The sequence below is a fragment of the Leopardus geoffroyi genome, chromosome D4, assembly GCF_018350155.1.
Source record: "Leopardus geoffroyi isolate Oge1 chromosome D4, O.geoffroyi_Oge1_pat1.0, whole genome shotgun sequence".
In the NCBI taxonomy this organism is placed as follows: Eukaryota; Metazoa; Chordata; class Mammalia; order Carnivora; family Felidae; genus Leopardus; species Leopardus geoffroyi.
In genome coordinates, this window is record NC_059342.1 from 79,775,800 (window position 1) to 79,788,696 (window position 12,897).

General features: G+C 52.6%; 1 protein-coding gene across 14 annotated transcripts in view; it reads right to left on the reverse strand.

Annotated features, from left to right (window-relative positions):
* Nucleotides 1-584: 584 nt before the first annotated feature.
* The window catches only part of CDK5RAP2 (CDK5 regulatory subunit associated protein 2), a 172,194-nt gene continuing 159,881 nt past the window's right edge, over nt 585-12,897 (reverse strand). For all 14 annotated transcript variants that reach the window (XM_045469565.1, XM_045469580.1, XM_045469575.1 and 11 more), the window contains 4 exons: nt 11,633-11,776; nt 5,487-5,613; nt 1,163-1,209; nt 585-680 (listed from right to left, as the gene is read on the reverse strand). In XM_045469565.1, coding sequence (XP_045325521.1) covers nt 624-680; nt 1,163-1,209; nt 5,487-5,613; nt 11,633-11,776 — 375 coding nt within the window. In that variant the 3' untranslated portion in view covers nt 585-623. The remainder of the gene's footprint in view (nt 681-1,162; nt 1,210-5,486; nt 5,614-11,632; nt 11,777-12,897) is intronic.

Consider the following 12,897-nt stretch of genomic DNA (forward strand, 5'->3'; position numbering starts at 1 on the left):
CTTTCCTACCCTGGGAACGCACCAGCTCCGGGGACAGCTCTAGGATGTGACCATGTACTGCCCAGCGTAGGCCAGATACAGGCACCAGTGCCCTGGCCACGCCGCATGGCATCGTTCATCCCTGGACACCTAAGTGACCTGGACAGAGAGCCTGTGAGGTATCTGAGGGCCGGGCCACTGCCGAGACCCTGGCCTGTCCCTGTGTGGAGTTGAGGGCCTGAGCTCTGGGGCTCTACACGCAATAACCGAATCACCAAGTTGAAACGAATCACTCACTGAGGATCTTCAAACCACAGGCTGAGCTGAGCACTCGGCAAATCCATGGTGGACACGAAGCCCACCACCGTGCACAGGCACAAGGCCGCACCTCGGGGTGGGGGGGGTGGGCACACCCAGCGCCCAGAAGCTCGAGGCCCGTGAAAAGCCTCATTACTGAGCATCTGAAAGCTGTTTGACAACAGCCCTTCAACCAGCTTTAGGATAGAAAACATAAAGGGAAAAGTAGATTTCCTTCAGCCAGACAGTCCTTTGGTTTCCCCCTCAATAAATAGAAACCCCACTTGTAACAAAGACACAGCGTGAGCTCGGTGGGAACCACAGGCTTTATTGGCTGCAAGTTCTCCTCACGAGCCTGGTCGGCCGGGACTGGATGTTCCTGGGTGGGCACCCCCGGGCCTAAGCTAGGAAAAGGGAGGGAGAAAAGGAGAATTTTAGGTCCAGTGGAGGGTTTCTGAAGCTAAGATCCCTGACAGAGTTAAAGGCAAAATTGTTATTGTGAAACTACTTTCAAAGACATGCTGTTTGATCAGTAAATATTTATAGAACCAAATGGCAGTGAAATCATACTGTATTCATTCATTCATTCATTCATTCATTCATTCATTCAAGAAACGTTTATCAAACACCTACTATGTGCCAGGCACTGTTTGTGGTATTCGTCCCTCGTAAAAACAGCACACAAACTTAATGATTAGAACAACCACTGAAACCATGCCACGCTAAAACGAAACTTTTTATGTGCTACTGGCAGAAAAATAGAATCGTGGAGGACGTGTGTCCCAGTTCCACCTTCAACTTCATTTTTCCAAAGTAATTTCCTGCCCTGCACCCACTCCCCACGCCCCAAATGGGCTTCCAGTAACAGAACTCAAAGGGGCATTACCTCCAGGTTTCCTCGGGCCTTCCGGAGGATTTTGTGGGTTACGACCACTGAGGAGAAAGAAAGAATAGGGATCGTTAGACACAGATGCCCAGAAGACCACGTAAAAGCCAGCTGCAGGGAGGAGGCTCCTGAACCCCAAATGGGTCAGACAGACACGTGGACAGGCCCGAGGCATCCAGACCCAGAGAGGGGTGTGGGAGGCTCCATCTGCCCCATCACACGGCCCAAGACCAAAGAATCCGTGGGGTACCGGAGACACCCCTTCACGTTCATGCTAGGCCACAACCTCACAGCGATACCGGCCCATGTTTTAGGTAACAAAACCAAGGCTCCACAAGGCTGGCGGGCGCCCAGGCACCCCAAAGCCTCACCTCTATGGGTCTGGGGGCCAATGGTGCAGGGCAGGGGAGAGGCCTGTGACTGGCTAGCCCCCACACGCTGTGGTTTCTCTGGGAAGGGGGTGTGCCCGACTCTAAGCAAACCTGTGTGCCAAGGCCCAAGGCAAGGGTCACGGGCAGTTCTGCAAAGTCAATTTTTACCCTTAGGGCGGGCTTCCCATCAGCCGAGGGAAAGCATGAACTCTGGGCATTTTTCCTCCTTGGACTCCCTTCAGCAGGTACAGGAACCCGACGTGGTTCCCCGGGTAGGACGATTTCAGAGGTCCCGCCGACCGGACGCTCTCAGCTGCGTGCAGGCAGATCGTCAGTGTGTCAGAACCCCAGGGAGGAAGGGGGGTGCAGCCAAATGTACAGGAAGGCCGCTTCCTCCCTCAATCCTTTTCTTGTCCAGCACAAACACCGGCAGCAGGGGGAATACCGCCACAGAAGAGGTTTCTGCCTTGATCCAGGGTCCTTTCTAAACAGGCCTTGGCGAGGGTCACAGGTTCCATTTACTCCCCGGAGGAGACAGAACCAAGGCTTCTGGAATTAGGGCTTTGGCCAATGGTGCCCAAAGATGAAACAGACTCCCCATCAACACACATACAGCCCAACTCCCCAGCGTCTCCTTCAGAACAGGAGCCACGTGGTGGCCTGGGGAAAATATTTATTTCTTGCCTTACAAAAAAATTTCCATCTGGGGGTAACAAAGTCTGTTTGCAATCTGTGTCGCTGGGGGCGGGGGCGGGGGGGGGGTGGCGGAGGGAGATAACCGGCGTGGGCTTCGTTTTTAACCGGCCGACGTCGATTTCAGAGGTGCCCACTGTCTCTCTGTGCCCTCCCCCACCCCCAGGCTGCAGACCCCTCCACCTGGGTCCGGGCTCTGCTTTAGGAGGGGTCCCAAATCCCTGGAAAGCAAGCGCAAATCTGTGTGCATCTGGATGTGTGCATTTTTCTGCAGCGAGAACTCAAGCTCTCCTGAGACCGGCCAAGGGGCCTGTGACCCAGAAAAGATTCAGCCTCCCAGGTGTGGAGGTTAAACATCACACCGGAAGGGTACCGGAGTCCCAAAACGCCACTCTCCCGGCGAGGAGCCAGGGCTCACCCGCCCCCAGCTGCAGGGGCCTCACGTCTGAACCGTACCGCTCACCTTGCAGAGCCCAAAATCCCTGCTGCAAGGAGCAGCCTGGGAAGACAGCGCAGTGACGAGCTCGTCCAAGCCCAGGCTTGCCCGGGGCTGAGGTGCGACTCAAACCCACGACTCTCCCACTCAGTTCGGGGCTCTTCCCGCCTCACTGCTGGCAGGGAAGACACCGACCCGGGGGTCTAGCTCGCGAACTGTGACCTCAGCGAATACCCCCGACCCTGCGCAGCAGGCTCTGCTGCGTCAGAGGCCGTGAGGGAAGTGACACTTGTCCCTCCTGCCCCCTGCACGCTCCGGGACACGTGTCCGGCTTCACTCCGGCACCGACCAGCCCCGGGCCCTGGTTCTCCCCAGTCACCAGGTGAGAGCAGGCAGGGGAAGGGACACTACGCCGACTTCCGCTTGGCCCCTCAGAGCCAGAAGCAGCCCCGTGAGGCTGGCAGGGTTGGGGAAACATCCAAGGACCCGACTCACTGGGATGAGGCACACAGACCGGCCGGAGTCAGCCGCCCGCTGTGCGACCTTGGGCAACCCCTCACCCAGCTCTGAGCCGATCCCCGCTCGGGGCCAGGCCCTGGAGACACGGAGGTGGGTGACGCCATTTCAGCAGGGGAGGCGGTGCGAGACATTTGTGATTTTTTTGTATGAATGGTCTGCCACCTGCACACCCGGAATTCAGTCCGAGCCAACAGGAAAAGAAGAGGCAGAGAACTAGGGTCTGCTGAGCATCTGCTTTGTTCCCAGAGTACGATAAAGTTTAGGTATTATTACCATCCCACTTTACAGATAGGAAAACTGAGGTACTTTTTACAAAGTCGTGATTAGAACCCAGGCCTGTCTGGCCAATCTGAGTCCTTTGGAATTACCGGCTCCCGTTAGAAATGAGGAATCAGACGCTCGGGGAGTCATTTAGTCCAGGCGACACAGGACGGCACTCATTAATGGCTGCATGTCACTGAGGCAGGACCCCGAGGCTGGGTTCTGTCCTCTGGATCTACCACAGGAATTTACTCCTTTGAACCTACTGCCCGCTTCCAAAACTTCCTCAGCAGCAAGTGCCCCGTGACCCTTCGGGGCTGCCCAGGAGGTGCTTACGCAGAGTCCTAACTGTCCCGGACTTGTCCCGTTCCCCTGCTGCCCTGGGGTCGGACCCAAATGCTCCACAGCCGCCTCACACGTGGCCACGACTGGCACTGTCCCCCACAGGCCCCGCCAGGGCTCCTTTTCTCTGAGTGACACGAACGTCTTCGCTATCTGCCCACCATCCCCTCCCCTCCACAGCCCCGCCCCAGCCCTGCTGTCATGGGCGGGGGGCGGGGGGGACTGCCACAGCCCCCACAGAGGTCTCTGCCTCCTGGCCCCTCCGCGCTCGGCCACAAGCACCTTCTAAGACATGATGAACACCAACAGCCCCTGGAGTCCATCCACAGGCCCCCTGGGACCTGGTCCCTATTTATCTCTTTCACACGGTGTCTCAGGGCGAATCCCCTCGCACCTCCTGTGTTCCCGAATACTTAGTTCCCACCCTCGAGGCCACCTGCCACAACCCTGTCCCTAGCCCTTCTGTAACTCCTACTCAAGACCCAGTGAGTCCAGAGCCTCGAAGCACCGAGGCTGCGGGGGAGGCACCCAGCGCCTTGCCCGGCAGCTAACTTCCGTGTCCCCCTCATCAGGCCAGCGCCCTGTGCTGGCAGGAACGGTGCCGTTCACCTCCGTCCCCAGAGCCCGGCACGGGGGCACGAGCAGGACGTTAGCGCTTGGTCCTCGGCCGCGTCTCTTTCTTCCGCAGTTCGAACTCTGCCAGTCCCACGGAGTCCGTGTTCAGAAGGTCCCCGGGGGGTGGCTAAGGAGAACCCCCACCCGACCACAATCTAGGTTCTGTGCTTCTCACAAATGCCACAGAAACGTTGGCCTTTGGCGAGCGAGCAGCACGGGGCAGACTGGCACCTCCGGAGGGAAGGTCCGCAGCGGGCGGTCCTCCCACAACAGGGAGGGTGGCGGGCAGACCGCGAGGCCGGCCAGGGCTGTGACAGACACGAGGGGCGCCCCAGGGCTGCGGGTTCCCACGATCTCTGAAGCTCCTGGATCGGACGACGACTGACGTTACCAATGTCATTTAGCCTCTCTGCGCCTGAGTTTGTGGATCTGCCTCGGGAAGCAGGCCTCACAGCCATCCCCTCCCCTGGATCCGCGCGGTGTGGCCGAGGCCCTCCTCCTCGCCTGCCCGGACCAGGGGAGCCGCGGTGACAGGTCCCTGCCCTACCCTGCGTGCCGGCCGCCCCGGGCCTGCCCTCTAAGGCCTTCATGCCGCAGTCCTGGTCCCAGCGGCCCCTCCAGCCTTGACCTGCCCCTCGCAGTCCTACTCCAGCCACGTGAGCTGCTGTAGGTTTCTCACGTATGAACCCTTACCTCTTGCCCCTCTGCACCGCTCCATCTGACCAACACCTGCTCCTTCTGGCAGACTCAGCTCAGGTGTCACTTTGTCCAAGAAGCCCACCTTCCAGGACAGAAGGACGCCCTCCCCCACTCGCCTCTCAGGGTTCCCTAACATCCTACCCCACACACCTGTGTCCCCACCGAGATGACTGTCCCTGGCACCACGTGGCCTCGCCACTGAGGTCCGCTAAGTGACTTTATTTGTCTGTGCGGGTCAAAAAGGACGAAGTATGAAAGGAAGCCCATAAATAGGAGGCATGAGGACACATGATCTGGGCTCCAAAGTAGGTGTCCGGGACTGGGGTTTTTTGTCCTCGGAGGCACAAAGTGGCTGGACGTGGCGGCCCGCCCCCCACCGCTCACTTACACTGGTCAAAGATGACTTTTTCCTGGTGCTTGCTCAGCTGCAAAAGCTTCACAGAGTTCTGCAACTTTTTTTCTTGTTCAAACAGCTTTTTGTGTAGTCTGGTGATCTCTGCCTTCATTTCTCCAGCCTCAGGAGGAAAGGAATTAGAAAAATGAACGAAGAGTACAAAACAGTGTATCACACAGGAGAGAATTAAAAGACACACAAAAAGATGCGCGACCTTCCTGACGATGCTAGTTGAGGGAAAACTAGAAGCCATGTTCTGCTGGTCAGATGGGCCAAGTCCAGGGACAGCCGGGGTGTGGGGCAGGCACTCTCGTGGCCGCAGGCGCGGCCAGGGCGGGGAATGCCCTGGCAAGATTTACCAAACCCTAAGATGCACTCAACCTGCTGACCCAGCAATTCTATACTTGGGCATCTGCCCCAATAAGTAGCCACACAAGCACAGGAAGACGCCTACGTCCCAGGAGGTTCATCTCCACGCTCTTCATAGCAGGAGCCAGTGAACAACCTGCTTTGTTCCAACAGGGGTCCGGATGAGTAAATCGCGGGTCTTACAGACAATGGCATAACCGTGCGGCTGCTAAAAGCGATGTTGTGGAACTCTATTTATTGATGTCGAAAGATGATCACAATTAGTGACAAAAAGAGCCCAGAACAGCTATTGTATATCAGGCATTCCTGTTTCAGAAAACCGCATACATCTATCTATATCCGTACATGCGTATACGGAGATGTCTAAAAAACTGATGACGAAGAGACAATGTCAAAATGATTAACGGTGATTTATCTCTGAGGGATGTGATTTAGAAGTTTTATTTTTCATTTTTTTAAAATGTATCAGAATTGTGTGAGGTTCTGTTATGGTTTTTTACAAAAACTATAAAGCAAATTTTTTGATGGTACAAAAAAGAGAACGTAAAAGCATTACGAGGAGAGTTTAATCCTTCGGACAGCTTCCATCTTTTAGAGGGGTGGGGAGAGGGTAGCCAGAGTCCCCAGCTCTCCCGTGGAATGTGGACACCCCGGGGGCTCTCTCCACCGTCTCCAGGGAACTAGCTCACAGAGGTGAGGACCCTCCTCTCTCATAAGCCCCCCCACCACAGGCTACCCTCTGCTTCCGTGAAACACCTCTGCTCCCGAGAGGGCAGATGTTGGGCGACGGTCAGCTTACAAGGAACCACTTTACTTTGTTCCCAAACTTGTCTATAAGGCAATTGTACTTGCAATCGGTTACAGGATTTAATTAAGTATTAGTAAACCCATGAAATACATGCATGAGAACAGAGAACTATGAAAACATATGCCTCAGAAAAGACGTGATAAAGGCAAGTCACTAAAAACCACGTTTCTGGCAAATTAGGTGTGTGTGGGGTGGGGGGGATCAACTCTGGAAGACGTGGGAGGATCGGAGTCTAGAAGAATTCTATATTCGAGTTGCCTTACAAGTGTCTGCGTTTTTTTCTTCATCTTAAAAAACAGAAACTGGAAGTGACAGACATACATTATGGATGTAGTTTATGAAAGAAGGAAGATGTGAAACCCTAATCAGCAGACCCGTATTCAAAGAAAAGGCCCCGGCCCTACATCAAAAGAATGCCAAGTGAATGTACGTTGAACTGTTTTCAGTTATATTACAGTGTTTAAGGTATGTATCATCTCTTGATTCCCTGCTTTAACCTACTTTCAAGATTCACCAATTGTGTCAGCTACAAGACTGTCAACGGTTCTTCCACAACAGACCCGAACTTAAACCTTCAATTGTCTCTGATTCTCTTCCTCACGCTAAGAGCCCACAAAGATTTGTGTTCAGGTCATGGCTTCCTAGGCCACACAACCTGGATAACCCCTGACCCATCCATCTAGAGTGAGACACAAAGGAGATACACCTGCAGACAGACAATGATTTATTTCCTCACCCCTGCCTGGCTAACCTCTAGTCCTCTTCCAAAAGTCACCTTGGGCAACACCTCCTCCAGGAAGCTTTCCTTGAGACTCCTCCCCACCCCGAGTCTAGGTTGGTTAGCGCTCCTTCGGGCACCCACTATGCCCAGCGCTCCCTCTATCACTGCCCACTTCATGTGGAACCGTAACTGGTCATCTACTTGTTTGCTGCTTCACCCAAGACCCCACTGTTCCCTCTGACCACCAGCGCCTGGCACACAGTAGGTGCTGCGAGACCCTTTGCCAACTGGTGGGTCAATTTTCACCTGCTCTCCCCAAACGCCTTATTTATTTTAGAGAGAGAGAGCAAGCAGGGGAGAGGGGCAGAGGGGGAGAGAGAGAATCCTAAGCAGGCTCCACCACGCTCAGGGCAGAGCCGACAGGGCTCAATCCCATGACCCTGGGGTCGTGACCCTGAGCCGAAATCAGGGGTTGGATGCTCAACCGACTGAGCCACCCTGGCACCCTGCACCTTATACATATTTTATCCAGCCTTTAAAACGAGCAATTTTCATTGTGTCTGTCTGCTGCTCCACTGAACTAAAATCTTCATTTTCACAAGGATGAATTCACCATGGTAAACACAACAGGGCTCGACCACAACAGGGCTTGGTCACTTCCAGCTGTGATGATGACAAAGCAAGAAGTTTCAGTTCCTCCTTCTGGAAGGTGGCAATAATAATACCTAGCTCTGGAGGCTCCAGGAAGGGATGGAAGGAGGTGCTGAGTGCATAGCAGGGTGCCCGACACCTGGGAGAGTTCAAAAGACCAACTCCTCCTCAGGGCCACAGAGCCCAGCTCAGGGCTGGACCCCACGCCCCTCCCAGCACCAGTAGGCGGCGTGACTCCTGGAGCTGGCTTTTGTAGTGGTTGGTTTTTTCTTTTTTGTAATGAAAAATCTTAAACATTTACAAACGTCCTGGAACGGGATAAAGAACCGCCAGGCACCCACCCAGCTTCGGCCATTATCAACTCACGGCCAAACCCCTTACGTGTCCGTCCCTGCCCATCTGCACCCGACAACTATTTTTAAATTCAATCCCAGGAGCTAATTACATTTCACAGCCATACAGTTGTTTGGTATATAGGTCTAGAAAAAAAAAATCTATAAAAAGAAAAACACAACATCATCACTACATCTCAAATAATGACAGAAATTGCTTAATATCACCACGTGTCAGGAGACACATTTCCCTGAGTGCATCGTAATTTTTTTGAACAACTGGTCCGATTCCCCAGCATCCAAATAAACTCCATGTTTAGCACGTGACTGTACGTCTCTTAAGTTCCTTTTAATCCGGTGGTTCCCAGGGCTACCAAGACGACCTGTAAAAGCAGACCTTCTGAGTCAGCAGGTTTGGGGTGAGGCCCCAAATTTCCCTTTCCAACAAGTTTCAGACGACACTGACACTGCTGTCCAGGGGGCCATATTTTGAGAACCGCCGTAAATCTGTTTTACTCCCTCCTTCCCCTCTTTTTCCCTATGATGAAGAGATGTCCGAGGCTCATAGTGTATACTTCCGGCCCCAGACCTAGGGAGTCTCGTTCTCCAGGGAGTCCTCGTTCCCGTGAGTGGGGAAAGGTACTTAGAAACCATAATTCGGCGCTTGAGGTACTCACTGGTACTGGATTGGACATTTTTAAAACCTAAGCGTAAATGTTTTTAATCGGAAACCCATGAGTTCATGCTGATATTTTCAAATCAAGGATGGCAGGATTTTTATTTCTTTGATTTTTTTAAATTTATCTCTCTTCCCTGACAGTAAAAATCTTAATAAATTAGCTATTTGTTTGGTCCTCTAATAGAAATATGACAGTTTTAACTATCAGCACCAGTATCGTTATTAACAATATCACTAGAAACAATCAAAAATGGTTTTTGCAGGTCCTTTTTAACCTCCGAGTAGTTGCATTAGGGATGCAGTCAAATTACCGTGTTCTAGGCTTGAAATGTTTCCTCTTTGTGTGGGTAATGCCTTCAACGATGTCTATGGGAAGGTCTGTTTCATTTTGCTATGAATTTTAAGAGATTGCTTCTATTCTCATTTTGATTTATTTTTAATTAAAACATTTACATAGTTTCAACGCCAAACTTGGCGAAACAAGGTCCATTCGGGAGAGAAATCTACGTTCTACGCCCGTCCTTCCAACCTCTTCCTTCCCACCTCCCCAGGTAGCCTGTTTTCTTGTGATCGTTTATTGTTCCAGCTAATCAAAAATTTTCTAAACAAGTAGGTGTATATGTTCGTATCTCTCCTCACAACTTTCTTAGATAAAACAGATGAGTATGATACACACTTTCCAGACTAGCCCTCGGGATGGCAGGGGGGTGGTATAGTACATGCAAAAGGCAAATTAATGACAGAGAAAACCTTAGGTCATAAAAAAAAAAAAAAAACCATTGGGGTTGCTGGCGACAACTCGGAAATCTGCTTTACACACATTTCACACTAAGAAAAAGGCACCATATGAAACACAGGCAGGGGCAGAAAAGTGGCTCGAGGCAATTTAACACCACACAGGGGGTCTGTGTCCACGAGCCATCGTATTGGAGTGTCTCTAAGGTCCTTTTCCTGGCTCTCCAATTCTATGATGCTAAAGTGAGCATAATCAATTATACGACAAACGTCTGGAAAGAAGGGTGAGTCATCACAAGCACTGGCCAGTCGCCGGACTAGCTGGCCGGTGGGAGAGATCAACGTGTCTATAATTTATATTTATACACACACATGAAATAAGAACTGCGTTCCGTCTACTTAACAGACATTACTGTGTACTGAGGACAAAAACACTGCGCTGGGTTCCGTTCGGACACACTCTGCTTTATAAATCATACGGGCAAGTGCTAGGCTGCTAATATGAGAGAAAAACTATTCATTCAAACATATGAAAATAGCCATGGCCCCTCCTGGAAAACAGAGGAAACAGACATTAACTCGAGTGGGAGCCGGTGGGCCAGGGTTGGTTGGGGGGGGGCAGTCAGAGCATCTGTGCTATCAGGCCTACGGCGGGAAGAGCTTGGTGGGTGAGCAGAAAACAAAGGCCAACATGGGTCTGGAGCCCAGCGGGCCCTCTCCCTCTCCATGGCCCCCGCCCCCGCTAGAAGTGGGCAAAACATGATTTCCCTGCGAAATGACCAGTTACCTACTTCGCCAAGCTTCGTGCACCCACACTTCCTCCGCAGGATCCTGAGAGGGAAGCCTCAGGAGGGGCTCGTGAGACCCTTCGGAGCAGAGAGCTGCTTCGCCGCTGCTCCCCTGCCACGACGGGGGGGGGGGGGGGGGGGGGTGGGGGACCCGAGCACCGTCAGAACGGGTGTAATGAGGGCAAGTACCGGCGTGGAACTCAAACTCCCCTCTGCCTGCCTGCTGGCCTCTGGCACAAAGTCACAGGTCAGGTAACTGAAGGGGAGCGAATCTGTCAGACCGCCAAGCACAGTTCTGACTCTGCGTCATCTGCGGGCCCTTCCTTCCAGGGACGCTTCTCTCATGACCAGAGTGGCTGCTCGACCTGCTTCCCGCGGACTAAACCCCAGGGAGCGTCTGCTCTGCCGGACGCCCGGTCTGTGCCGTGAAAGATGGGGGTGAGGGCGGTGGTGGGAGCAACAGTTCTGAACTCAGTCACGTTCAAGTTACTGCAAAGTCAAGCTTTCAAGGGAAGTTTCAGTGGTTTCACGATAAATGATTTTCATTGGTTAAAAAAAAAAAACCAAAAACCTTTCTTAGTAATGGAAGAGACTGGAGCAAGACCCACTAAAATATGATGCCAGAAGCATCAGACGGTCCGGAGAAAGGCACCTAAAATGAAAAGAGATTTAGAGTGGAAGGGAATGAGCTAGTCTCTGAGGACAAACTAGGACTTAAAACCTGTACAATAAAAGCGTATCTTTCGGATTCTGATACTTGTGCCTTCAAAACCAGCTCTGTACCCTTGGTCGGGCCTCTCTCCCGCAGTCTCAGCTTCCTGTACAAGATGCAGACGGGATTTCCCTCAACAAAGACGTACCAGGAGTGGGCCTGCGGTCAGTCAGGAGCACAGGCCGGCCCAGCAGAGGCGCTGGGGGAGCAGGTAAGAACACGCCTGAGGCAGCCGGCACGGCACCTGGCGTGTCACTCTTGACAAACAAGGCACCTTCCCCTCCCTCTGACTGTTCCCCAAACTGAGAGCACATCTGCCGCGAGCAAGGCTGTGTCCCCTCCTACCTGTTCACCCTGAAGCGAGCACTGGTCATTTGTGGGGAGCGAGACCCTCCAGAAGAGCGTCAGTAACCTCGCGGCCTCTTCGAGGATCAGCTTGGCTGTGCCCACGCCGGTGACAAACCCGCCCGGGGGCGCCGAGTGTAGACCCTGCGTGAGGGGGAGGGGCGGGGGATGAGAAGGGTGTTACAGGCAGTCTTGAAAAGGATTATTGACAAGCCGGCTTTAACGGGCAGCGTAAATCTCCAGGCCACGGGGTTTGTATCCACACGCTGAGCGAGGGCCTGGGGCCAGACGACACCAATCTATTGTTCTTCAAGACTGGTGAATTATAGATTATGAGAGAATTTCGGTGGTGATTTCAGCCCAATCAATAACCACGACTAATAACCACCTGCGTTAACCGTATTTACTAGGCCACGAAGAGGGTCCGCGGGAGGGCGGTTCGCGTGGCTCGGCACCATGGAGCCTCTCCAGAAGGCACAGGGTGCCGAGGGCAAGTGACGGGACGCGAACGTTCCCGTCTCCAGCAGCCCCTGCGACACGGCCGTGTGCACACTGCCAATACCCAGTCGGGGCCGGCAAAGTCTCCCTCGCCCTCTGCTGACAGGGGCAAAGCCTACCTGGCGGGTGTCAAGGGCACGAGAAAGCAAAGAACACGAGTCAGAGAAGGGAAAAGACAATAAAGTTCAAGAAGAAAAGAAGTTAAAAGAGCACTGTGTTCACAAGTAATAAAATCAGTACAAGATAAAATGGCCTACTCTTTTTAGCTACTGAGTTGGCAAAAAAAAAAACCAAAACAACAACCCACTTACAAATCAAATCACGCAACGAAGACGCAAGTGTAGTGAGTAGGATACTCTCACTTGTAAACGGGGATACGAGTGATACTTCTGGAAAGTAATGTATCAACGGTGATCAGCAAGGGCTCTAAAGGGTTCACAACCCCTAAAGGGTTTAAAAGGATGTGCGCCACACCTTAACCAGGCGAAAGAGTACATAAACGGTGGTACATCCACGTGTTGGCTTCTTTGTCAGCCAAGAAAAGTCAAGTTCTAGAAAAATATTGAATGGGACAGGAAAATTGTTAGTATGTTAGCTGAGAGGCAAACCACGAAACTCATAGAAGTAGGAGTCAGGTTTTTTTTTTTTAACATTTATTTATTTTTGAGACAGAGACAGAGCATGAACGGGGAAGGGTCAGAGAGAGAGGGAGACACAGAATCTGAAACAGGCTGCAGGTTCTGAGCGATCAGCACAGAGCCCGACGC